The sequence below is a fragment of the Trichoplax adhaerens genome, genomic scaffold (genome assembly GCF_000150275.1).
Source record: "Trichoplax adhaerens TRIADscaffold_1 genomic scaffold, whole genome shotgun sequence".
Lineage (NCBI taxonomy): Eukaryota > Metazoa > Placozoa > Uniplacotomia > Trichoplacea > Trichoplacidae > Trichoplax > Trichoplax adhaerens.
The window spans coordinates 5,831,030-5,858,551 of NW_002060943.1; the positions used below are offsets into that span (position 1 = coordinate 5,831,030).

The 27,522-nt window shown below is 33.9% G+C and overlaps 4 protein-coding genes across 4 annotated transcripts; 2 read left to right on the forward strand and 2 right to left on the reverse strand.

Moving 5' to 3' along the window:
* Positions 1–1,429: 1,429 nt before the first annotated feature.
* TRIADDRAFT_51914 (uncharacterized protein) lies at positions 1,430–5,537 on the forward strand (the record flags this gene model as incomplete). The annotated part of the gene is made up of 8 exons (XM_002107886.1): positions 1,430–1,450; positions 2,120–2,195; positions 2,345–2,638; positions 2,765–2,938; positions 3,784–3,972; positions 4,078–4,401; positions 5,228–5,287; positions 5,443–5,537. The coding sequence occupies 8 exons, from the start codon at positions 1,430–1,432 to the stop codon at positions 5,535–5,537; spliced, it is 1,233 nt and encodes a 410-aa protein (XP_002107922.1).
* Positions 5,538–9,335: 3,798 nt separating this feature from the next.
* Positions 9,336–12,178, forward strand: TRIADDRAFT_51915 (uncharacterized protein; the record flags this gene model as incomplete). Its single annotated transcript, XM_002107887.1, has 8 exons — positions 9,336–9,400; positions 10,685–10,784; positions 10,967–11,019; positions 11,157–11,250; positions 11,415–11,494; positions 11,528–11,665; positions 11,798–11,960; positions 12,095–12,178. 8 exons carry the CDS (start codon positions 9,336–9,338, stop codon positions 12,176–12,178), a joined length of 777 nt encoding a protein of 258 aa, XP_002107923.1.
* Positions 12,179–14,292: 2,114 nt separating this feature from the next.
* TRIADDRAFT_18436 (uncharacterized protein) lies at positions 14,293–16,275 on the reverse strand (the record flags this gene model as incomplete). Its single annotated transcript, XM_002108666.1, has 7 exons — positions 14,293–14,471; positions 14,541–14,579; positions 14,694–14,991; positions 15,084–15,229; positions 15,312–15,396; positions 15,556–15,738; positions 16,084–16,275. Coding segments are annotated over 7 exons (1,122 nt in total), but the record flags the coding sequence as incomplete, so codon positions are not given.
* A 4,495-nt stretch (positions 16,276–20,770) lies between these two features.
* TRIADDRAFT_51917 (uncharacterized protein) lies at positions 20,771–26,797 on the reverse strand (the record flags this gene model as incomplete). Its single annotated transcript, XM_002108667.1, has 17 exons — positions 20,771–20,910; positions 21,061–21,166; positions 21,259–21,435; positions 21,804–21,910; positions 22,039–22,191; positions 22,456–22,629; positions 22,803–23,003; positions 23,113–23,286; positions 23,440–23,598; positions 24,019–24,312; positions 24,406–24,478; positions 24,603–24,773; positions 25,015–25,121; positions 25,363–25,518; positions 25,987–26,046; positions 26,288–26,445; positions 26,697–26,797. The coding sequence occupies 17 exons, from the start codon at positions 26,795–26,797 to the stop codon at positions 20,771–20,773; spliced, it is 2,511 nt and encodes an 836-aa protein (XP_002108703.1).
* Between the last annotated feature and the right edge of the window lie 725 nt (positions 26,798–27,522).

Consider the following 27,522-nt stretch of genomic DNA (forward strand, 5'->3'; position numbering starts at 1 on the left):
ATTTAAAAAATCCATATTCCGCCAGTAATAATTGAAAATTTTAAATCGTGGATTCTAAAATTCGTAATAAACTAGCTTTAAATAAGCCAGATCCCAATTAGTGGACATTCACTGGGAATATTAGTTTCTGTGGTACTGAGACTCTAAATCAAGTAGCATAAAGTGCAAAGCAGCTCGTAGTATATTGGTCTCCTAAAAGATTTGTTTCCTATTTATTAAAAATGGAGGCTTTTTCATCTAAGAAATTGAATAAATTACTTCGATGTTGCTAAGCTACGTTGTACTCTTATGACTTGTACAAAATTACGAAAGGCAAACATAACTCTTAATATACTAATTACAACCTTGTCAAAATTACCCTTAATTTACTTTCATTAATCAATTTTCTACTGCTAATTTAATCATAACCACTTTTCCATTAAAAAGAATTTGTTCAAGAATTTTACTGTAGCAGAAAGTCTTAAAAACATTTCACTCAAATTGATTTATACATTTAATTTCTTTTTAGTGATGTGGTACGCTTACTTAAAAGATTATTCGCCAATTAGAATTTACCGTATTTCATATGTATGCTAAGGATTTATAATTAAACTAATCTGAGCTACGGTAGTGTTTTAGAATAGTGTTAACTTTAATGCCATAATTAATGTATATAAACTAAGCTCGAGAAGCTCGTCAGGCACTCTAACTGAAGTACTATATTTACGTACCTGACTCGATATATAATAGCGGACAATTTTAGCGATGCAGCGTTACACGAAAGTGAGAATAATTCTGACCGATGACTCTATAAGATTATAGAAGATTGAGCGAAAAACGGATAACTACAGCTGCATTTAACTACACACATATGTATCATTGAGTACAAAACTGCTTAATGTGATACTGTAATATGTAATAGGTTTTATAATAGTATAGACCCACCCATACTAAAAATTTTTTTGAAGCATCTTTAATTTCAGTTGGGTTACAATTGCTGACTATAATATATAATCATATTGATCGGAAGGATTATCCTTAAAAATTGGCAACTTGATTTAGCATGAATGAGACTATTAATCTTAACTAGGAGTAAAACTAAATCCTGATATCGATTACCTGTTGTTAAGCAAGTTTTTAATTTTTGTTACTTTATTTTAATTTAATTGTGATCTTTCGATCAAGTTGCTTAATGATATCATCATACTAATACCTTTTAACACTTATTGATATTTAAATTACAGCCTTCGGTTATTATATGTATATTAACAGTTCCAGTCTTGAAATTCAAAATCAATATGCGGATTTAATTAGTCCACCATTATTATCACCTGGATATGGAAACGATATCAATGTAAATGGATTCTGAATAATTTTAACTATTATGATATGCATCATTTCTATAAAATAATTATACATTAATTTACTTGCCAGATTACGTTTTACTATCATGCCTATGGCGTATCATCTGGTAAACTCTACGTATATGCTATGTATCCGAAATATAGCGCTTCATTATATCTATTGGAAAAAATATCATTAATTTCAAGGAATTCTTGGCTGAAAGCATCAATCCAATTTAAAACAAATTACTCAGACTATCGCGTAAGTTATTAATTGGTATCTGGAAAATATAAGTTAGGAATTGATTTGCTTACTGAAGATGGCTGATAATGTCATAAAATACCTATACTCTGCTCATAATAGATAGTATAAATGAACGACTTTAAGCATCGATACTATGCAGATAATATCTACTCGATCGATGAAATTGTGTAATGCCTGCGATTTTTATCCTTTGCATTATGAATGATTATATCAGCAAGGTTGATAAGATTATAAATATAAAGTTTCTTAATGCCTACCTGATACTATCAGCATTACTTAGATATAACAATATACGTTCATAACGTTCTTGACCAATTCAGCACAGCCGTTCTGTCAGTTATCAATCCACTATTGTTACATTCAGGAAATTCAGATAAATATATTTATTATATGTCGGCCACCTAATAAAGCATTACAGTATTTACTAATTACGCTTAGTAACTTTATATTGCCACGAAAATTACATAAAGCAATTTGCAATTTGTTAATATTAAAATCTGGTCTAAAAAGAATTACTGGCGAATGCTTATAGATAATCATCAGAGGGGTTGTAGGCTCTAAAGTTGGTAGCTCTATTGCTATTGATGATGTCTTCATTCAAGCACTTGGTAAGAATATTTCCTCCTTCCTATATTGTTTATCTTTTTTTATATTGTGATATTACTTTAAAAATCTATTTTTAAAGCTTAAATTAAAATTAAATGTATGTAAATTTCTGTTTTAGTTAATCTCAATGATTCTATATTATATTTAACAGAAAATAATTGCTTTAGTCATGAAGGCCAGCATTATCGAGGTACAATAGCTGTCACTTCTGATGGCTACACATGCAAAAATTGGAATTCGGACTCTATTACATCCGTGTCATTGGCTTTATTGAATCATTCTATTGAGCACGATTTATCATCTAATTACTGCCGTAACCCATTCCGTAATCGATTAAAGCCCTGGTGTTATATTGAAAGCAACCTAACTAAATTATCCTGGCAATATTGTAATGTGCCTACTTGCAACTTTTCCAAAATCACAGTGACAGCATATCCACTAGGAAGTATGTCAGTCCTTTAATCTTGAATAGAGTTTTAAAAAATTATAATAGCGAACATAGGAAGCCTGGATTCAAAGGTTGGCACTAATTACTCAACTTTTAAGATGAAATACTTATGATTTATCCTAGATAAATACCCTATCAAGATTGTTCAAAAAGATGGGCAAGATAAACTAATTGGTCGACTTGCAATTTATTACAACGGACGATGGGGAAGTATCTGTCTTAAGGGCATGACTGCAAATATTGCTAGCGTATTTTGCCGACAAGCAGAATATGGAAATCAAGGATCAATCATTACAGGTATTCATGCTGACCTAATATTAAGTATATGGTTACCTTTAATTTAGTATTTGTAGTACTTCAAAAGATTGAGAGTCTACGGTAATGTAAGAAATTACACCAAATTAATAAGAAAAAATGGTAGTATTTGTTATAATTAGTATTCGAGGAAACTATGTTATGTTACAGTGGTGATGTATAACGTGACATAGTCAAATAACTATAGTAAAATGAAAGAGGTAAAGCATATGTAAGCTTACAGGCGAACTAGTAGAACTAAATAACTAAATATAGAAAGCATTATAGGAGAGAATTTACTTCTAGCCATGGAATAGTACTTATGAGAACTTAGTTCTATGTTAGTGTATTTCTACAGTATAATGGCACTAGAGTATAATTCATTATATTAAAAAAATTGAAAAGACGAGACTGAAGTATGTTAATAATACTGTTCGTTAATAGATGATAATATTACGATCGATAATTAGCAAGGCATTCACATTTCATATAAATAATATTCCTTATATTATGTCTTTAAGGCCGAGAGCAATTAAATTTTAAAGTTTCCGGAAGAATTTTCTAAAGCGCAATTTTTTTGAATTTATCGAAAAACTGAATTCTACCGATACTTAATTTATGCTATCACTCCGTATTTTACTAGTTATTTTCATAATATTTCGTTATCTAAATTCATACTTCATGTTGATAAATTTAAAGTTTCCTAAAATAGAGCTATTGTTTTACAAATTTTCCGTAATTCAATAATTTACTAAGGTCTTTCCAAAGCGTATACAACTCTGTATTCTCATGATTACAGTGCTTCATCTATTTAGATTGGTTATTAATTAAAATACTGATATTTTTAGTTTTAAATCAAACCAAAACTACCGGGACAATATGGCTACGTGGGTACGATATTAAATGCCCATCCTATTCAACTGATCTGACACAGTGTATTCTGGGGCCATGGAATGCCAGCCGTTGTTGCAATCATTCTGAAGATGTTTGGATAAAATGTTCTCAATCGAATCTGATCGGTCATCAACCTTCGAAAGGTATGCTCCTACTGATACTACGGCAGTATCGCTTTCAATAAAATTAATAATTCCTACTATTATGCGTTCATCCCGGCAAAAATAAAATTTTTTTTTATTTTCTAGCTTTTAGTAATGATAGCTATAATCATTCAACCGCAACTATTGATACAATCGTTTATAGAGCAAATAATGAGGATACTTACGTTATTGGCATTGCTTTGGGTTGTGTCATTATCGGTATTGCTATCATTGCTTGGCTGTTAAGGTATTACATCAAATGTAATCAGAGAGTTAGCGCAAGTGGAGGCGCAGTCCAATGGTCTGCGAATAATTTAACTGTTGCCACTGCTACTTCAAGTGTTATTAATCGTCCGACCACAACAAATTCCAGTGATGCTGAGCTAAGGACCATGTATGCATCTTCAATAACCGGTGTCATTACGCCAAGTATGTGGGAAATGTTCTTGAAGTTAGCCAGAGTCTTATGAAATTGTTATGTAATATGATGATCATTGTAAACCGCAATTCAATTTGCTTCCGGGATTTAATACGTGATTACACTTGAATTTGTTTTTCAGTATCATCGTCAAACAGAATCGCCAGCAGTGATGCATCATATCATGCACTGAATAGAAGTTGTGCCAATCACAGACCTCAGCATAGTATGCGATAATATTAAAATTAATTTACTGATTGGAAAATCTATCGTAAATTATTCAGGACTAATACCATGTACTGTAAATAATCGATCGATAAAATGTACAACCTTAACTTGTAGATAATATGAATTTAATTGTCAGAATAGTAATTAAAAAAAAGTTCTATACTTCAAATCAAATATTCGACCGATTTCTGTCTGTCATAAATCTTAATAGAGTGATTAATTCGTCCATCAATGGTCGATAAATCAATTTTCCTTCGCTATTAGAAATGGCAAAGACAGGTGTTTTCTATTTTTAATGTAGCTGCATGTTGCAAAACACAATTCTACCTCAGCAATCCCAAACTATATTTTATTCTATCTTACAATATGTAATATTGATATCTAATAATACTGTATTCAGGAATAGTACTCTGAACTAATTTAAAGTTATGTGTTGTTTGTGCTTGTGTTTGCATTATTAGGTCACAGTATCCAAGCATTTCAGGATAGCAGCTCTCGATCAAGTTAGATTAACTCTTATAACGTACCATTCGCTACATCGAAACTGATTTCTTATTTCCTATAGCCTATGTAGAGGTATTTCTTATTGTAAGATAATTATATTTTTAGACGCAAGCTTTGCAGCCCCATACCAACCTCATTATGATCGTAAAATGAGTCGTATGACAGGTATGCAGTACCAGTCTATACCTGAGTTTAGAATCGATTAAGAGCGTAGCTATGTAAAATTCTATGACGCTATTTTAAAATTTTAAGTGAAAGAGATCATCCTGGCATACTACTAACACAAGCACTCTTTTCATTGTCGACATTTACATTCCTAGATGTTGTTTCTCTACCTCCAAGTTATGATGCTGTCATGAAAATGAAGTTTCAGCAGAGAAAGGGAAGGCAAGGGAATGGAACAACTTCGACATAAAGTTATCATTTTTGTAGTGATCCATACGGTGTCGTGCATGTTGAATGGATTATCACATTTTTTATTGATAAATTCTATCTTTAGCAAATATCAATCTTATACTAAAATAACTCTTGCTTCGTTTTAATTGATAATTTAGTGTTTTATTTTTCATGATTGGTGTTGTACATCCATTCATATGGATTAACTGATTGTAAATAGTAAACAATGTGAACTCGTTTGTGGTAATCAGGGACTTATTAATAATAATAAAAGTGGCTTCTTCCGGTAATTGTCATCTTGCCTGTTTTTACAAGTCGCTAAACAGGCTATTGCTAATGTCATCGATATTGGTAAGAATTCAGGATTACCATCATAATTTTATTCTCTTACAAGTCTCTACCATTAGCGAAAGTAACCCCGGCAATTAGCAGCAGTTTCTACGACTCGTAATTGGTATGATCTATTTGATAGGTGAATTGTAGGTTTTAATAGACGCATCGATTTTACGTTAATTCACTACATCATGGTAGGCAGCCATCGTTATGTTTAGCAAAGTAGATTAAGATTAGTTAGGCAGTAGTGGAAGAAGTTAGAAGCGTTGCAAGAAGCGAACCTTTCTCAGGTCTAAATGTAGGCAATGTCAAGTCATTACGAGAAAGGTTCGTCACTTGCTGGATAAGAAGTACTTATCGCCAGTAGCACCCGTCCATATTCCTGAACATCGCCCTTACTGACAGAGGTTGCAAATAGCAGAGACTTGTACAGGATGAGCATTTTCTCTTCTTTCAGGTCCCTGCAGGCACAGTTAGCCATAGTTTCTTTTTTATTGCATGTCTATGGCAGGTAGCGATCCCACGGCCATCCGGATAGAGCGGAGAGCGAGTTGCAGCTTGCAGGAGCTCAAGTGACGCGTAAGTAGTGTCAATGACAGCAGCTGAGCTTTGATAGTCTCAACGATCAAGTGACGCCTGATACGATGTCAAAATGGTCAATAGAGATCATTGTACAGTATATTGTACTGCCATGGCTTACTCAATCTTGGCGGGACCACAGCAAAGTGTCTCTCCCTTAAACTGTTCTTCAACTGTATATTATTATTGTAGTACAGTTTTTGTTGCAGGCCGCAAGCCTGCAACAAAATCTCCATAAACTGCCCGCGTTATTAGAGCGGAGAGCGAGTTGCAGCTTGCAGGGGCTCAAGTGACGCGTAAGTAGTGTCAATGACAGCGTCTGAGCTTTGATAGTCTCAACGATCAAGTGACGCCTGATACGATGTCAAAATGGTCAATAGAGATCATTGTACAGTATATTGTACTGCCATGGCTTACTCAATCTTGGCGGGAGCACAGCAAAGTGTCTCTCCCTTAAACTGTTCTTCAACTGTACATTATTATTGTAGTACAGTTTACGTTGCAGGCTTGCAGCCTGCAACAAAATCTCCATAAAACTACCCGCGTTATTAGAGCGGAGAGCGAGTTGCAGCTTGCAGGAGCTCAAGTGACGCGTAAGTAGTGTCAATGACAGCAGCTGAGTTTTGATAGTCTCAACGATCGAGTGACGCCTGATACGATGCAAAAATTGTCAATAGAGATCATTGTATATTGTACTCATGTACTGCCATGGCTTACTTAATCTTAGCGGGAGCACAGCAAAGTGTCTCTCCCTTAAACTGTTCTTCAACTGTATATTATTATTGTAGTACAGTTTTTGTTGCAGGCTTGCGGCCTGCAACAAAATCTCCATAAACTGCCCGCGTTATTAGAGCGGAGAGACAGTTGCAGCTTGCAGGGGCTCAAGTGACGCGTAAGTAGTGTCAATGACAGCATCTGAGTTTTGATAGTCTCAACGATCGAGTGACGCCTGATACGATGCAAAAATTGTCAATAGAGATCATTGTATATTGTACTCATGTACTGCCATGGCTTACTTAATCTTAGCGGGAGCACAGCAAAGTGTCTCTCCCTTAAACTGTTCTTCAACTGTACATTATTATTGTAGTACAGTTCACGTTGCAGGCTTGCGGCCTGCAACAAAATCTCCATAAACTGCCCGCGTTATTAGAGCGGAGAGCGAGTTGCAGCTTGCAGGGGCTCAAGTGACGCGTAAGTAGTGTCAATTACAGCATCTGAGTTTTGATAGTCTCAATGATCGAGTGACGCCTGATACGATGCAAAAATTGTCAATAGAGATCATTGTATATTGTACTCATGTACTGCCATGGCTTACTTAATCTTGGCGGGAGCACAGCAAAGTGTATCTCCCTTAAACTGTTCTTCAACTGTACATTATTATTGTAGTACAGTTCACGTTGCAGGCTTGCGGCCTGCAACAAAATCTCCATAAACTGCCCGCGTTATTAGAGCGGAGAGCGAGTTGCAGCTTGCAGGGGCTCAAGTGACGCGTAAGTAGTGTCAATGACAACATCTGAGTTTTGATAGTCTCAACGATCGAGTGACGCCTGATACGATGCAAAAATTGTCAATAGAGATCATTGTACAGTCTATTGTACTGCCATGGCTTACTTAATCTTGGCGGGAGCACAGCAAAGTGTCTCTCCTTTATACTGTTCTTCAACTGTACATTATTAATCTCCATAAACTGCCCGCTTTATTATCATCTCCATGATCATATCCCCGCGTCTACCAAAATTCAGCTAATTTTAAAAATTTTATTTTTAAAATAAATAACAACATTTCGTTATCTATCGCTTTATCTCCTAGGCCACGACGCCAATGAAATTATAAATCGGACATGCGTATTAGCATAGTGACACGTTGCTCATTTTGGGCTGTGTTGATCTGGGATTCCTGTCACGTGAGATGCGCCATCAAAATGCTTCCATCAGCAAGAAAGAAAGAATATGGATTGTGTTTATTGGGCACGATTACAGCCTAAACTCTACATGTATACAGTGTGTAGAATTCCTTCCGTAGAGGTTAAAAGATGGTATTTTCATTGACATTTGCGGCATCTACAAGGAAAACTTAAATGGAACAGAGAGGGATGCATAAAGATTGCTTCCAGACAGTACAAATGAAGGTCCCTGCTAGACATAGTACTGTACAGTATGTTGTTTTCCGAGGTAGAAAAGGGAAATAATATTGCTGAAACTAACGTCAAAATACTATACTTTACATCATTATGTAGCTCGAGAGCTGAACTTTTTATACATGTTGATAGAAATGCTGTCTATACAAGACCAGTCAAAGCACATCGTAATAATTATGATGTACTTTGCCATCCCAATGTTGGAAACGCAAATAAACACACAGTCTACAGTCTCCAGTACAAATCATCCAGTAGAAATTAACCAGTTCACCGTTGTACAGCACAGTACATTGCACTGTACACCTCACAGTGCAATGTACTGTACCGACGATTGATTTATTTACAATACATTACTGTACATAGCTACGTGGCAAGAAGTTTCCCAAAATTTGCTTACTCGTCATTTTGCAATGTTTACTGCAGTTATTGGCTATCGCTTTGATATCCTGTAGAATTTACTGTGTACATAGATAGTTTTGCTGTCATCATCAACAAGCAATACCATACTCGTCTCTATATAAGCAGCTGAATGACCGGTGCTCGTCGTATTAAAGGGTAGTCCATCCAGTCATCAATCTCTTAGCTTAGCCTTTGCGACAGGAAGAAAAATAGCCATTGGCAGCTAGTTACCACACTGTTCTGTCGAATCTTCATAAGATTATCTTATTATACACCACTTTCTTCTAGCACCAAATAGTGACAATCCTGTATTTCTCCTTGAGCCAGTTTAGTGCAAGCATTAGCATCGATAATTAGAATTAACAAACCATGAACGCAACAACGTCTATCCTCATCACTTCTGCTGCTGTGCTTTTGGGCTACCTCTTCTACAAGTAAGTTCGGATTACTTCCACATTACTGTACTGTATGCTAATGGTTACTCTCATTGACAGTCACGATCAATCGATTGCACATGATCCACATTAAGAATTTGACACGTTTTAATGTTTGTTTCATTCTGGATTGATTCTTTCATTTTCTTCCGATCAATTTGCTAGATATTCCATTATACTATTATTCTTCAGGTCATTCCAGCTTGTTTACTTTTGCAACAAAGATTTCCATTATCGATCCATGACTGTATCAACTGCAAAGACAGTTGATATGACTCATTTTTTCCGCGTTTAATTAAGTTAATGAACCTTAACCAAGAGTAAAGTTAATCAATCAGCTTACTAGACATTGCATGAAGAAAACAAAAGCTGATTGAGATAGGAATAAGGGTGTGAAAGATGTTAGTGTTAATAACGTTCTATGACAATTGTACAATATAGCACAACCTATATACGAGTACATCTGAAAAACACTTGCTTAGAATGGATTGACTTACTTTTGATCCTTAATCAATAAGGTTGAGGTTAATAAGATAGAATATCGCTCAATTTAAAGATACAGTGGCCTACTATTGCATCGTTTTCTATTGATACACATAGCATACTGCACATAGACATATCCTATTTATTTGTCCCTAAAATGAAGTCATGATACCTCGTTCAACCGTTCTCATTCTACGTGTACATCAATTTAATGATTATCTATTGGAGTCCTTAAGAGACTTTTTATCTACAGGATTTATCCATTATATTGTATTAAATTGTTCTAAACCCTAACATCTATAGCTGTGATAACTTAATTATCGTAGGATACGATGATATCATGTGATCGTTATGAAAACTACTATAATGCCTCTTGTAACGAATCCTAATCGAATAGAACAAGTCTAAGTTTCATAATTTGTTAAAGTATGCTATTGTACTGTACGATTTAACAAAACTGTATTGACTTGCAGTAAATCATTTTTCCAATGCAAAATTGATATCACTATCTCTAATAAGAGAATTAAAGCTCTGTCTGCAGATAATTGTGTAGGTCTAATCATTGATTTTCTGTTATTATCCTACTTCTGCTCTAAGTGGACACCTACTGTGCAAACAATTCACTATTGGATAGATGCTTATTTCTACTGTACTATACTATAGTCACAAACATACTGAGCTATAACGTTATTGCAACTTGTAGGAGCTGGTAGAATTGAACGATTAATAGTCAAATTACAGATGATAAATCAGCTTGTGAATGAAATACGACCTTAATGTTTTATGCATATACTTTATCAGGAAATTTGTCAAGCCACTTCAACATTTCTCTAATCATGGCATTCCAGGTCCTAAACCAATACCGCTAGTAGGCAACATACTCAATGGCACTTTAAGAGAGGTATTATACAATATGCATGCCATTATAATCGTTCTACAGTATATGGAGTTCTCGTCATCATCATGTTGTAGTTTAGCGCAGTCCTAGTACAGTGTTAGTAGTTTAGGCCCCTGCTATGATGGTATCATATCAAAGTAATACACAATTTTAAGTATTATCGTGTGATTCATCTTTTTACGTAGGGAATTCATCCAGGATTATTAAATTTGGCCGCAAAGTATGGAGATATTTTCGGGTAATGAATATAATTCTTCACATATTAACTACGATTTGCTTTAAATAAACTAAAATATCTAGCTCAATCTTTCTTATGGACATTGTAAAGGCAAAGTATCAACTTTATTATTTCTCGATTTTAATTCCATATTGTAGTTTTTACTTCGGTCCCGTTCGTGTTTGTTACGTCGGCAAACCTGACGTGGTCAAGCAAATCCTTGTCAAGGAATTTCCCAAGTTTACAAATAAAGTAAATTGTGCTACTCATTAACAAAGAATAGTATAGAAGGAAATATCCGTTGTAGTAATGATAATGTCTTGTTCTAATTTTCAGATATCGTGTCATTTTGCTACTAACTAACTCTATACAGACGCTCAGAAACTAATAAACTTTGTTTAATATCGTTTATTAAGATTGGAGCTACCACTACTACAATTCTCGATCTGAATTTGGAGAGCCTCCGCTCTCTAGTTAAAAGCAGCCTCGGTTCACGGTTATTTCTGCTATATTCGTATATCTATGTTAGGGGCATGAGGGAATGTGGTGAGGATTGTACGATTGAAGGTTACCATTTCAGCGAAGGAACTTCTGTTGTGTATCCTATTTATGGTNTGCATCACGATACTAGGTACTGGGAAAATCCTGAGGATTTTGACCCTGAAAGGTAACCAGGATTATTACGTTTTAAGATTTGAAAGTATACGCATATATACATTCGTAAATCTTAATGCCATTCCTAGTAACGATTGATCTATATACTGCACTTTTTCTCTTTTTTTCATGATTCCAATTCTAGATTTAGCGAAGAAAGAAAAAATGATATACAGCCGTTTACATATCTACCTTTTAGTACTGGCCCTCGAGTATGCATAGGCATGCGTCTTGCTATGATCGAAATTAAGATTACTCTTTGTTATCTTCTTCGAAGATTTAGATTTATTCGAGCTCCAGAGACGGAAGTAAGTCGCAATATTTGTTAAACTGCTTTTCTAAATATCTTTGATTATACGACATCTATATAATCTTGTAGCGTACAATGTCATTTTTCTAAATTATTGCAGTCTTAGTAACCTTTTTATGTCTGTTTCTTTAGGTTCCAGTGAAATTAAGTGTGTATGCAACTTTGTGTCCCGCAAATGGAATTAAAATTAAGGTTGTCGATAGAAAGCACTCGTAAAATAGATATTGTAGCTTCATCTGTTATACTACTGTCATTTAAAGTTCCTTGAATTATTTTACATCACATTCATAGTATGGTACCTATTGTTACCAAGCAATATTAATTGTATGTAGTATATACAGCACTCAGATTTATATAATTTAACGTATGTGGTAATAATAGCAGTAATACTATACGTTGTTAAATAGCTTGAATAGGATCTTTTTACGTTGAATGAAGCATATTAAAGATTCTATATATATCTAATTTTTAGCAATTGCTATCTTATAAACTTATGTATATTGAGTGTCTGTGTCTTAAAAAATTACTGCAACAGAAGTTCTATGAAACCTATCATCTACGTCATTTTTATTTATTAATTTGAATTTTTAGATATAAGATAAGGTCGTGTAAGACCAAAATAACCAGTATAAGAATGAAACTTAACATGATAGATGGTGACATATACCCTGCAAGATAAAAGCGAAATAAATAAATTTTACAATTAAACATTTTGGTATCCTTTTACTTGTATATGAAATTAATAAATAAGCAAATATATATAAAAATATTTCGATTCTTTCGAAACTTGTGGAACCTCAATTTAAGATGGAGAATACCGTACAGATAGTAATAGACGGTAGTCAGCAGGCACAAAAACGGCACCGCCGTCTTATTCTTCTGTACTCTATCAAAGTTGTAAACAAGTCTAAGTACTCGCCATGATGCCTTGTCAGCAGTTTTTTAAAGGCCAGTATTGGAGGAATATTGCAACTGCATATCTGCATATGACTGAGTCGTACAGTATTGTATTGATTGATCTAAATGTAGAAGACAGGAGTTTGTCGATAGCTAGCGTTTGATCTTGATGAGAAATTTAGTAAGCTTTTATCACTCTTTAAAAATAGCAAAAGGTGAGCAGGAGTACTCGTTGCAATATGCTATTACAATATCTATCTATTCGACACTGATACTGCGCTCTGTCTCAGCTACCTATATATTGGCATAAAAGAGACGTATTTGATTGTGCACGTATGATGTATCATCATCGCAGAAGCCATATAACACTACGTAAAAAAGTAATGAATTTGAAATTCTATTCTTGCTGATGTGTATCACAAGTGCAACATAGTAGTGAAAAATTAGTATAATGATCAATCCGATGAGTTGATTAAGGGATGTTCTATCCTAGCAAATACTTTCCGTTAATATAACAATACGAGTTTACAGTGGTAAAATGCATAAAATTACAGTGCAAAATGATTTATTGACATTATTAATTTAATCTGACCGATACGGGTACTTATGCAACGTAGATTTCTTACATGCAGAAACATGCACAGGAGACAAATTAAATTAAATTAAATCCGACCGATACGGGTATCTAAGCAACGTAGATTTCTTGCATGCAGAAACATGAACAGGAGACGAATGCTTATATGTATATAGCTTGATTTTAGTAAAGACCATTTAATTACGTAAAAACCCGCTGTAAGAAAGAATAAGTATCCAAGTGAACACAGCCGACTTTTACACTAGTCATCAATTAGGAGTGATAATGAATGATTGTTTATGAATTTTTATATCCGATTAAATTTGCATGTTTTTAATAACAACTTTCATAACTCTAACCACTCACTAGATTAGACATGTCAGCAAAATTATTTTCAGATATACAATGAAGAATGTAATATACAGGTATGCCAAGAGTCTGGCAATAGTGGAACCAAAGGCTTGATCACGTTCAGTTGAAATAAGCTACAAATGAGTGGCATATTGTCTTTAGCAAAATAAATAGCTTTAGTTTTACGTGATCTGATGTTAGGGAATAATTCAAAGTTTCAAAGTTGTGATAATGTTCCAACGTAAAAAGCAAAATTTTTAGTTTTATGAATGCCTTCGAATAGCAATACGAAATCTAAATAGATTAGAACGTTCCACTTCAATGGGTGACAATTATTGTGCATACAGCCTTCTAATTATAATGATTTGATATCCGAATCAGACAGAAAAATACTTCCCAGGAATTTAATAGCTAGCAAAGTTATAGTGTTGAAGACTAGTTCAGACACATTAAAATGACAAAGAAGCATCCAGTAAATTATAATAAATAAAAATGAAAGTCTGTGGTATTATTTAACATTGTAGTAATTCGATGGAAGAAATGGCATTCTTGCAATGGTAGCATTAACTTTTTTATTTCTAACTTGTAACTGCACCTCTGTACCGATTTTGCAGAATGCAGTCTTAATATAACCCATAGCAATATTCTTCTTTAAACTGGGAGAAGGTGAACCACTAGTAATTATGCCTAACCCAAAATCGAAATGTCAGTTGAAATAAAGTTCAGGTAAGAATTAAATCCTTGTAACATGCGTACCTATTTCATCATCATGACTTGAAAAAATTTTCGTACCGCCTGTCAGTATAAAATAAAATGTTTGCATATTAAACCATTGTAAGCGTTTGGCGTTATCATGCAACGTGCATACTGTCTTGATTAATGAGCTAGTTTTAAACTTGAAAAATTTACCACGTGCAGGAGGACCAGTAGAAATTAACCCAACTCTCTTGCGTGACGGACCTTCTTGCAACTGTTTTATGATAGTATCCGATCCAGGAAAGTTACCTGTGTTTCGACGAGCTTTACCTACTGTCCAAGCAAGCCCTGCCTCTATAGGGGTGGTTTCTTCATCGATATCGTTTCCATACAAACATAGTCCTGCTTCTAATCTTAGGCTATCCCTTGCACCTAAGCCTGCTAGCTTAACCTCAGGATGTTTCAAAAACTCTTGAGCTAACTTAGCGCAATAGTCCGAAGGAACTGAAATCTAACGATAAATTTTCAAAGATTAAACAATCAATCGTTCAAGTAGCAATAAATAAATCATTTAAGTATAATATTTTCCTAAATTAGATTAACCTCAAATCCATCTTCTCCAGTGTAGCCGCCTCTTGCGATAAAGCAGCCATCAATGTCAGCAATATTACTATTCGTATAGCCCATGAACGGAATCTGACTCAAATTAGAGTTTGTTAATCTCTGTAAAACTACAGCAGACTTTGGTCCTATAATTTTAATGCCGAAATAACCCATGTCCATATTATGTAAAGTATTACAAATGATGAGGACAATTAGGATAGTAATCACCTTGTAAAGCTAAAAGCCCTCTATTAGTAATAACCTTTACATCGACACTTTGATGGGATGATGAGTTGAATTGGTTCATTTTTGTCTAAAAATGAAGAGATTTAGACGACATAGTGGTAGAAACAACAATGATCACCACGCTTATTTTTTTCAGTTTCCAATAATAATCCAGATTTTCAACATTATTATACGACCTGCTAGACTGATAACTTGGAAAGGTGAAAGCGTGAAAGTATTTATTTACCTGGATGTGTTGTACGACTTTTTCGCTACAAGCAGCATTGGAAACTACACTGATTGATTCATCCGAGATTTTACTGACGATTAAATCATCAATTATACCGCCATTTTCATTAGTAAAGACAGATAATGTACCACGACCTTGTGGAAGGTTTGCCACATCAGTAACAATTAGTGATTCAAGGAACTATAGAATATTAATGGAATATTTGACATTCATTATAGAATAATGAGAAAGCTACTGCTAAAAAATCACAGTATGTTGAAAGTAAATTTTTAACATAATTTACTGTAATACCAAATTTCTAGCAAAATGAACTATCATACATGCTATGGCATTTATTATAGAATTACCAGAAAGATACTGTATACAGGAAAGTGCAAAAAATCGCAGTATGTTGAAAATATTGGCAATAGAGTGTATGATAGTTCATTTTGCTAGAAATTTGGTATTAGTGTAAATTATGTTAAAAATTAATATGACCATCGTTATCTAAGCAATCCATAGAATTGACGTCATTCTCATCCTTACCTTAACACAACCTGAATTGCCGAAAGTCAATTGTAGCATATGCGATACATCGAAAAGAGAACATTCTTGGCGTGTATGTAAATGTTCTTGCACTAAACCACTACCAGTATATTGAATAGGAAGTGCCCATCCAGCAAAAGGGACAATTTTACCACCATGTTGTAGATGAAAATCATAGAGGGGCGTCTTCTTGGCATCGGAAGCCTAAAGTGTTGGTAAGGATATCGACCCATTAATAAATCAACAGAAGGCAATAGACACTACATTGATTGTATGACGCAACTGCAAGATATGGCAATATTATCAACATCAATCAATACTATGTTCTAATTTGAACTTCATTTATTCATTCATTGCTTAACTCTATGAAACAAAACTTTGTCCCTATAACAAAGAGTGCACGTAATCATGGATGACCTAGTTAACTCAATGAGTAAGTGCTGTCAAAAGTGGCAACATCCCTTGCAATAAGTCGCATTCCTACAAAGGATAACTTGATGCAAGATCAATTTTTCTCTTCCAAACAGACTCTATCCTAGCGAATCGCTTGCAGGTTATGCGTCCATTGTACTCGTATGAAGTGACGTCAACGCAAAACTATCATAACAACAACTGTAGACATTACTATAAGATATTGTCGTTTGTCATGAACGTAGATGAAAACAGAATCATTATCCTTTCATCATTTTTACTAGTACAACATAACTATAGTATGATGGAGTTCAAAAGTCCAATCTCGCAAATGAATCCAACGTTAATATACCCCCTTCCCCCCCCCAAAAAAATAATAATGATTGAGGATAACATGATCATTCCTTACTGTCAAAAGACGTACTCGATTGGTTGCATGAACAAAATACAGTTTACAGAAGCCAATTTCTATCTTATTGATGATACAATCTTAATATGGCCATACAGGTGCCTGCTTAGCAGAAAGTAGTCAATAATAGAAAATGATGCTGGATATGAACCCGTTACCTGAGTGGTTAATAAGCGGCCATTTTGGACGGTACATCGACACCGTCCAACCGTCGCCCAGCCAGCCGCAAAACAACGTTGGACGACGTTGGAATGAACATCATAGCCAATACGAGATAAAAAATGACCGGATTGGATAGCCCTTGCAGCAGCCATACCGTGGTGTCTCTAAGAGGTGTTGTTCAATTTAAAAATTGGACTGGGCTTTCACTGGGCTTTTGTGCTTGACACTAACTACAGTGAAAGCTCAACCTACCGTAGGGCGGAACCGCGAGCCAAACTGTTCATACCGTACCGTGTACAGTACTGTAGTATACTGTACTATACTGTAGACTGAGTGTACTGTAACACTGTACTGTTTATAATGGTGGTGTCGATGTAGAATTGCCCTGACTGTCTTCTACTGTATTTCGACCGCCCAGTCATCGAAACTACAGTACAGTAACTACATACCTTTGGATAGGAAAGTGGACTCATTTTGAGGCCCACATATTTAACTTAGAGGCATTTCAAACTACATACCTCTGGATAGGAAAGTGGACTCATTTTGAGGCCCACATATTGAACTTAGAGGCATTTCAAACTACATACCTCTAGATAGCAAATTGGATTCATTTTGAGTCCTACATTTTTATTAGGTTAGGGGCATTTCAAACTACTGGACATACCTCTGGATAGGAAAGTGGACTTATTTTGAGTCCTACATATTTATTAGGTTATTAGGGGCATTTTAAACTACTGGACATACCTCTGGATAGGAAAGTGGACTCATTTTGAGTCCTACATATTTATTAGGTTAGGGGCATTTTAAACTACTGGACATACCTTTGGATAGGAAAGTAGACTCATTTTGAGGCCCACATATTTAACTTAGAGGCATTTCAAACTACATACCTCTGGATTGGAAAGTGGACTCATTTTGAGGCACACATATTTAACTTAGGGGCATTTCAAACTACATACCACTGGGATAGGAAAGTGGACTCATTCTGAGGCCCACGTATTTATTAGGTTAGGACATTTCAACCTACATACCTCTGGATAGGAAAGTGGACTCATTTTGAGGCCCACCTATTTAACTTAGGGGCATTTCAAACTACTGTGCATACCTCAGGACAGGAAAGTGGACTCATTTTGAGGCCTACGTATTTATTAGGTTAGTGGCATTTCAATACCGAGAACTTGTAAGAGAAAATTTTCTCCTTTCACAAGGCATGGATTGTACTTCATACTTTGCAAAGTATCATTACAAGTATCGGGAAATATCTTTTATATCTTTTGCAATATACTGACAGACACCATGGATTTTCCAAGGGAAAATGGGAGGACGGTGGCTTTAGCATGACTTGATTACAGTACATTATTTTGGGTTGTAGAGGAGAGTTGAACAGTCTCTGGAATTGCTCTCTTCGCATTTCCTGTGCTGTAGTACTGTACTCTTGTAGTCCTAGGCACTACTGCACAGTAAAGTGGTTGAACGGAGTGAAAATGTAACTCGAACCCAATAAAACCCGATCAAATTATTCATTTTCGAACCCGAAATGAAAACAATTGCCATACAAACACTTTATTACCACAAAAATTCTTAATCCGAATCCTGCCCTCGAGTCAGGTTCAAGCCGGGTTTTGGGTTGACCTTGAAGTGCCAGCTACAAGGACACAGTTTGCAGTTCACTACATCAGTAATAGTGTTACTATTCATGCTGTAAAGAATGCTACTGCAATTCTGCGAACTATCTTGATGCTGAATATTCTAGATATTGTGTTGAAGTGGCAAGAACATCTTCATCTCATGATTGCTAATCGAATATGCCACAGATATTAAAGTATTTGACTGCAGTATTTAGTAGTCAGCTAATTGTTGCGTGTTGTACGGCCAGGTATATGAAAGAGAAAAACTTTAGTTCCTTTCAGATTTGCTTCTGCACAATATTTACCCTAGTCGATTTTCAACTCCTATGTAGTCAATGGTGACAGATTAGAGGATTACATCATCAGCATGATAATCGATTGATGTAAAATTATTATCATCTACTGAACACAACCATGCAAGGATGTCGCGAATACTTCCACTTAACCGCTTTAGCAATGGAATAAACTGTAATAGAGTGCATATACAGCACTTTCACGAAAAGTAAGAATATCAATAACGATAAGTTAACATTGCATTCGACAAGCGAAAAGTTCCTCATCCAATATACGCCTGTACTATGCCTTTACTAAGCATATGCAGTTTGAATGATGGTACTGTTCTATACTAAGTTGAGTTAGGGTTATGCTGGATCGATTTTAAAATAAAATCGCCGATGAATGCAAAGATATGCAACAAAAATTTTTCAATTTCCTATATTATCGAAGTTCAATATATCTTTAATTCAATATCTGATTTTATTTTGCAATGTGCAAGCAAGTATTTACATATTAAGTATTAGAAAATGTCGACATCATAAGTACAGTATGAATATCGTCATATCGATGAATTGTAAGTATTATGATAATCATCTATTAATATCGATTCATCCACGCGCTATTTCTAGATATGCATTGAATAAACACGCAAAGATAACTAAAAGTGATTTGACTTGTTATTAATGCGGCATAAAACAAGAGAACAAGAGCACAAGAAGCGATGATAATCTGCCATCAGTAACCAATGTTGAATCATATATTCCTTTACAAGGACAGACTGTAGAGTATTGCATCAAAGCAATTTTCAATGGATGCAGCAGCATTTGATACTGGCTGGAAAAATATTGAAATCAAGACATAGCAATAATTATTCTGTTTGATATTATAATAAATTTTATACAAATAGCATATGAAATTCAACATTGTATTTCTGGCTTAAAATTATTCCACTAATTGAATCAGCAAATAAATTGTGTCGTTGGGATAAATTCCTGTATAATTTCCATAGGCTCCCCATAAAATTGAGAACCAATCTAAAGGATAAGAAACAAGCGAGCAAACTGATTAAAGACAGACTGATACCTAAAATTAGATTTAAGGATCTGCTTGTATTTATTTGACGAAGTAGAATATAATACATAACTGTTCTATTACTACAATCTTTTAGTTCTCTTAGTTTCCATCGAAATGGATGTAATCAATCTTTATGATTTTTTGCTATGTAATTAAAACACATGAGAGAAACGATTTCAAAAATTCGCATCCATTGATCTTCTAAGTAGCGGGTATTATCTAAGCGTTACAGTAGCCTAAAGAAGATCATTTTTCGTTTATTACGAATGAATGATTTATATAGAAATAACTACACTATTGGTGATTAATCTACATGAAAATAACCATTCTAACATTTCATTTGGCCTAGGAATCGATTTGCACTGCAGTAAACAATTGCTAAATGATAACGAGCCAATACAAAAATGATGAATTAGCTGCATTTTCACCACGACACATCCAACAAAAACTGTTGTCCGACACTCGATAAAAATGAACTATTTTCCGCTTTGGCTAAACGTATTTCTCAATTTTCTAAGAAAAACTGTACTATTCAGTACTTAAAATTAAATACTAAATAAAATACCAACAAGTGTAGGAACATGGTAAGTTATCAGTATCGATACGACTTAACGTCACAATTACAGTATTATTACATAACCAGCATTATTGAAACCTTGCTTTATTCTCTGCAGTTATTGCATTATTGAAGAAAAATTGATGTATTATACTTACGTACACAATTTTATTATTTATCATTTGTAACCACCACAGATCTCTTCGTTTCCTTTTTCGAGACATAGCCTACTATTACGAATAAAGCTACGATAATAGTAAGAAGTCCCAACGTCACCAAAATTATAGGGATGGGGTCAGTTCTATCATTTTCTGGATAAAAAATTAAATATATCTTGAGAAATTTATAATCCTTTATAGCTATTTACTTGCAATATTAGAAAATATAGATAAAGATGGATGTAAATTTGAGGTAAGCTTGCGTTATCGAAAATTAACTAGTTGAATATATAGGATACATACTTTTAATTATATTTGTGAATTTAATATCATCCAGAGCAATAGCGCTTAATGGTGGTGTCGGGTTTGGGTTATAATCGATATATTTTGAGTACGCCACTATTAAAATCTTTTAAAATTTTTAAAAATGAAATATAGTTGATAACCTGCTTTCAGATTCAGTAAGTCTGATACATTGAGTTATTTAATCAAGATACAAACCGAAAAATCTGTTGAGGACTGCAATGGTAAAGTTTGTGGTATCCAGCCAGAAATCTGCTGAACTGTCAGCTCTTGGCTCCATAATGTTTTAGTACTGGCTCCTTCTTGACTGCCATTTTTAATTAATACTTCAATCTTTTGAAAATTTCTTCCATAAACATAATACTTGAAAGATATCTGCAAGACGACGTTTAAACATTTTTTATGAAAACTTATCCTTTTACCTTATTATAGATGTAAACCAATCTACATCTCTAATAAAAATTCTATTCGCAACTAATGTTACAGTTATATGCTATAGTAAAGCAAGATAACCCTAACCACATTTTGATTTTTGTTCAAATGTGCTAATATATTAAAATTTAATAATGTAAAAATAGGCTAGAGCATAGTTTTATGTCCATTTAATTAAAGATTATAGTCTCAAAATCTTACAAGTTTATCCATATAACTTAACTTTTTATGATTAAACTCTAAAAGTTGTATCAATAATAAAATTTCACATCGTAGTTCGAGGTTCGATATATCGAATTTAAGATACTTACGGAAGCAACCAAATTGGCATCGTTAGCTATTTGTAGTAATGGACTAGCTAATGCTGCCGAACTACCAGAAGTCCAAAATGGACCTTGAATGGTATAAATGAAATTACCTAATTATTCGATAAAAGTACGGATTCGGTTAACAAAATTCATTTTGGAAATACTGTCATTGTATAATCTTAAGTCGCTATTTAAAATTTTAAAAAGTAGCCAATAATCCATCAAGTAGTCTATAAACCTGCTAAATCAGGAATTGGTAGATAATGTCCCTCGCTATCATCTTTATACACCCAATAGGCAAGATTAGTAAAAGGAATCCGATGTTTATAGTTCCATCCACAAAATCCTTTTTCAAAATCACAGCTTGGGTCAAGGGTATTTAAATCACTCTCTATTAAATGTAATAAGATAATTATATTTAGGTGACTTCAATTTTTTTTAAATTAAAATTTTATAGCTTTATCCACTCGTATAGCTGACTTAAAGCTACTGAATATTCTCAAACAATGTAAAATGGAATTACTCTGAACAATATACAGGAATCCTTGCAAAGCTATCTTATATTGTGAGATTATCTTATTATCCTATTATGCTACAACTTAACACATTTTCGAATAAAGGCTTAAAAATCACAGCCAGACTTAAAAGAAAATACCGTCAGCTTTGCATTTTGCAGTTATCAACTTGTTCCTTCTCTCGCATTTCGGTCCCAAATCCACGTTATCGTATTTCATTTGCTGGCAACGATAGATCTTATGTTCGTAGCCAGTACAATGAAGGTCATAAATCCAAGACTTTCGTGGCCAAATGACTAACTCAATTAATTCGGCTGTCATTTCAGCACATGTTATATAAATATATTGAATCGATAAAATTGAAAAAATTAACAATTTAATAAATTGTGTTTAAATAATATATTCCGGTGTAATGAAAAGATTAATAATAACTTCTTAAAAATAATATACTGTAGGTATTTATTGCAAAGGTGTAAATACAATTTACCTTCAGTTGATAAAGCATAGAGAAATCCTTGCTCCCTGCACATAACGTCAGGAATATCGAGTGGAAGAGAATTATTCAAAGTTGAGCAGACTGTAGTGAAAGAATTGCTTGAACCAGAATATACTTGTAAGTAGCCTTCACGTAACGATTTCCCCCCAGCCAAGACAGAATAATATTCGATAGGATCATGGGTTGGCCAGCCTTAAACAAATCATATGATCACATTATTTAGAGCCAAACAAGAATTCCGGATAACATTGTTCCTAGATGGATTGACTAGATACAGGATAGTAATCAATTTTTATTGTACCTGTGGTAGGTTGAAGACAGTCGACTCCTATCGCGTAGTTATCGTCACAGCTTACTAAACCCTTAGCATCGCTAACGTTACTCTTGCACTGTTCTAGAGAATCTTCTAGCCCAGTGCATTCAATAGGATAATACCAAGATGGATCTCCTTCGTAAGCTTTATTTAGTTTTATAGCTAGATTAAAGTTATGATAATAAGTTCATATTAAATCAATCTGTATTTAAATATCTGCATTTGCACCTCCTTATCATGACGCATTCTTAGTATATTAATACAGCGTTTAAATATTACTTTCTGCACTAATGTTATAATATAAAATAAGCTTACCTTTTGTTATACCAGATATAGAAATGCCTTTCTGTTTACAGATTACAGTCGAGACTGTATATCCCCAATCACTACTTATACAAATAGTGCCCCATACCGAGCCACGAAAGAAAGCAAGTAACCCATTAGGGCCAATTGATATAGGTAACGTGCTAGCAACTAAACCATTTCATTTGCATTAAAAAATTTTTAAGGTTGGTGAAATAAGATAACAGAAAATTATCCTATGCAATATCTCTAATTATAATGCAATGTAAAATTTTCGCAGAGAATCTACCCTTTTCCTTAGTTACATGTTTAGGTCGTAAAAGAAATAGACAGTATAGTTTAGGCTGTATTCTATGCAAATTTGTCAATTAATTTAATTGATAGCATCGTACTACATTGAAACTAAATTTGTACACGATGAAAATAATTATTCACGAAAATATTAGATGATATTGTAATTATATATCAACCAAAATTATTTATCTAGGAAGATCTATTGCAAGAAAAATGCTAGCTGGATTTAAGGATTTCTATTTATACTTAGCAACTTCTTTAACCGTACACTTATAGGCCTGACATAAGATCGCTTACATTTCGAATCGCCTGGCAATGATGTCGGTTTAATTGGTAACCGAGGTGGACATTGCGAAAGATCGCAATATTGCCATTGGATTGAGGCATTAATCGTGTAACACCAAGGCTTCGATTTACTACCTCCTGGATTACGGCAGTAATTAACTTCCAATTGATTTTCAAAAGTCGATGAAAAGTTAGATTGATGTGGAAATACTGTAAACCATGACTGGCATATTATTCCCGCTTGTGTTGTGCTGGTTGTACCCCTGTAATATATTCCATAGTTGCTGCCGCTATAACAATCTTCTTCTACGAGAGAAGATATTTTGTAATACATTTTAGTTATCGTTATACACTATATGATATACATTAACCCAACAAAAGTAAGATTTTATTGAGTACCAAATGGAGAAATGTAAATGTCGTCGATTGCAATATCGCTATAGGTTCCTCCGTCTATTGCTTGAAAAATAATCTGTGACCATCCCATTCAATAATTGAAAGAATTAACATTAATTTTATGATAGCGAATTCAAATACGTATAACGATAATTGTAAAATAGAAATGAGGGGATATTCATTTACATTAACACACAAACCTGATATTCTGGGTATTGTGGATTAAACATAATATCAGCTTTTCTCCAGTAAGGGCCTCTATTATATTTTCGTTCCCAGATTTGATACTTTGTTAGGCTATATTTCGAATATATTGCATAAAGCCTAATACCACCGATATCGCGTCCATATAGCTGATAATAGAAGATAATCTGATGGAGAATAAACCGCAATTAACAAACTTAAATGGATTGAAATCTCAATAAAAGCTGGTATAGTCACAAAAACAAGGCAATACAAAAAATGGAATTGTTTCGTAATTGCTCTATTGGTTTAGTCTATTTTATATTTAAATGTCGATGGTCTATTCTATATTTCCTTCCGTTTCAGTAGTAGTATCACTAATGAATTTATTGAACGGGTTTGCCATTTAATTTTATATATATTACTTACATTAACAGTTTTGACCTGATCGGCTATGATTAACGGCGGACTAATAATTTCAGCAACACTATTTTGAGGATTTGGTAAAGAATTCATATAAAGATATTTTCCTGTAGCTGAAATTGATAGAATTTTCGCATATTAATTTAAGTATCTTAATATGAATATTGTACTATGGATTGTTTCATGAATTAATTTTTAGTCTATTTAAATTATTGCATTGAATAATAATTTCTTCATATTACAGTGCGAGTATAATTAATTTTAATAAGATAAATCTGTAGGCTAGCAAGAATAGTAATATCGGTAATCCCTAGTATTATAGCATCTTAATAGCATGTGATGTTAATATAGTACCTGTCCCATATGTATGATCGGACAAAGGGCCGGTTACCATCGAATATGTTGTCGGTCCACTTTTTAAATCCCAATCGATTGAATCTGCATTTCTAATTTGTCGAAAACCACATAGACCTTTCTGAAAGTCACAGCCTATAGCATCGACTGGGTACGCTATATCAGGTAGAGTATTTTACGGATAGTATTAGCCCAAATTGTTGCAGTGTTCTGTATTAACTCGATATGTGTTGGAAAAATGCTGCAAACTTACTAGAAAATTGATAAGGTGGAAGTTGGCTGCCAGTGCTACGAACAATTCTATTTCTGAATATTTCATTTTTTCCTCCTTATTCATAGTAATAGTTTACGATATTCAAAAATAAAACGATTAGACGCACAATCAACAAGAATAATAAGGTTAAAATGATTTGAAGAAAGTACTGAATTCAGGTTCAATCATGCCAGATAAAATATCTAAAGTGCTTATAATTATAATAAACTACTGTAATGAACTTTATTTTTCAATCGTTCACATATAATGCATTTAATGATTAGCAATTTGATTACGGTAGTCTTGCGATAACTACCGTAACAGTTCTTAAATTTTGTAATAACATATCATAAAAGGTGCAAGACACTTACTGGTACTGTCCGTTATGTTAGGTGATAACTTTACATGAAAACAATAACGCTCTGGACTATCTATTATAATTACCGATGTAATTCTATTTAATTGTACAATTCACGGCTTTTGATATAGCAATATTTTCAGGTTCTTAATGCTACGAAGCGCCTTAAGTCGCAAGTTAATGTGGCACGAAAACATATTCAATGAAATTTTTAACCTAGTTACTGCATTAATAAATGTAAACCTAACTATCATGTCCACGAGTTTGCAGTAGTACAATAGCTAAACATCTAACAATTCGCTCATAATAGTAACCTTGAGGGCAAATAAGTGCTTCAAGATGGATTGATTGAACTGGAATATTCAAAAATTGTGAAGGTTGATAACAAGCGCCTTCAACATCAATTTCCTTCCATTCGATCCAACGATACCATCTTGCAAATTGGCAGTTACAATTTGGTCTTATTAGAATACTAATATTAAAAAACATTTAAAAAGTTAAGTTAAGCCTAAAAATAATATAGTCAAGGAAATAACAATGATAGATAACTGATATTATCAAGCAAGATTCTGCAGGCGGCCTTAATTAATGCATTTATTTCATAACGATATCATCCATTTAATGATCTAAAATACTGCATTGAATTGTAAATGGACATGCTATATATTATCTTCAGCTATAAATGGATGAAATTAAATTGTCAAATTTAGACTTGTAACTTACATTTTCTTTATGTTACGATGCTCTTTATCGAAATTTTCGGGTAGAGATGAACAAATAGCCACATTTTTATCAAGACATTGACAACCGGACAAACATTGCATCGGAGAGCTCAATTTCGACGCACTGCATAAGCAATTTTCATCCAAATAGAGAGTAATAATGATGCAAAGCAGGCAATTTAAACTGAAAGATCTAAGGTGAGTTGACATCATATTTGATGCCGTTAAACGTTCTTAGTGATGATAATGACAACCCAAAGTAATGTTCTGACTAATAGACTATAGCCTTTATTATATTAGGGTTGATTAAGGCTAATATTATCAATTATACTAGGCTAAGGTATAGTGTAATATCACCAATTTGCTCATTCATCAATCATTTCCAAAGATAGCTGTCAGTAATAGAGTTTAAATTAACCCTTCAGTTACGCACCATGGACTAATATTCTGTAGCTAGACCAGAATACAATTCTTCTAACGAACTTGATAGCTTACTTTCGCCTCTACTTTTATACTGTAACAACGATAATAAAATGTTGATATATTATGAAAATATTATTGTAGTCACTGATAAAAGAGATATAATTTCTATATTAGTTTGTTACGCCTTGATTCGGTTGCATTGGCAACCAATTGAAAAGTTGTAATTTTACTGGTAGAAAAACTATCACGTGGGTTATTTGCTACCTTGCAGTATCAGGTACCACCAAAAATATAACGCGATGAATTTAGTTTACATGTTATACTATTGTACCAACTGATTTTCAGCTATTCTACAGCTATAATACTGTATAAAATGCTATAGCACGTATCAATACATAAACAAA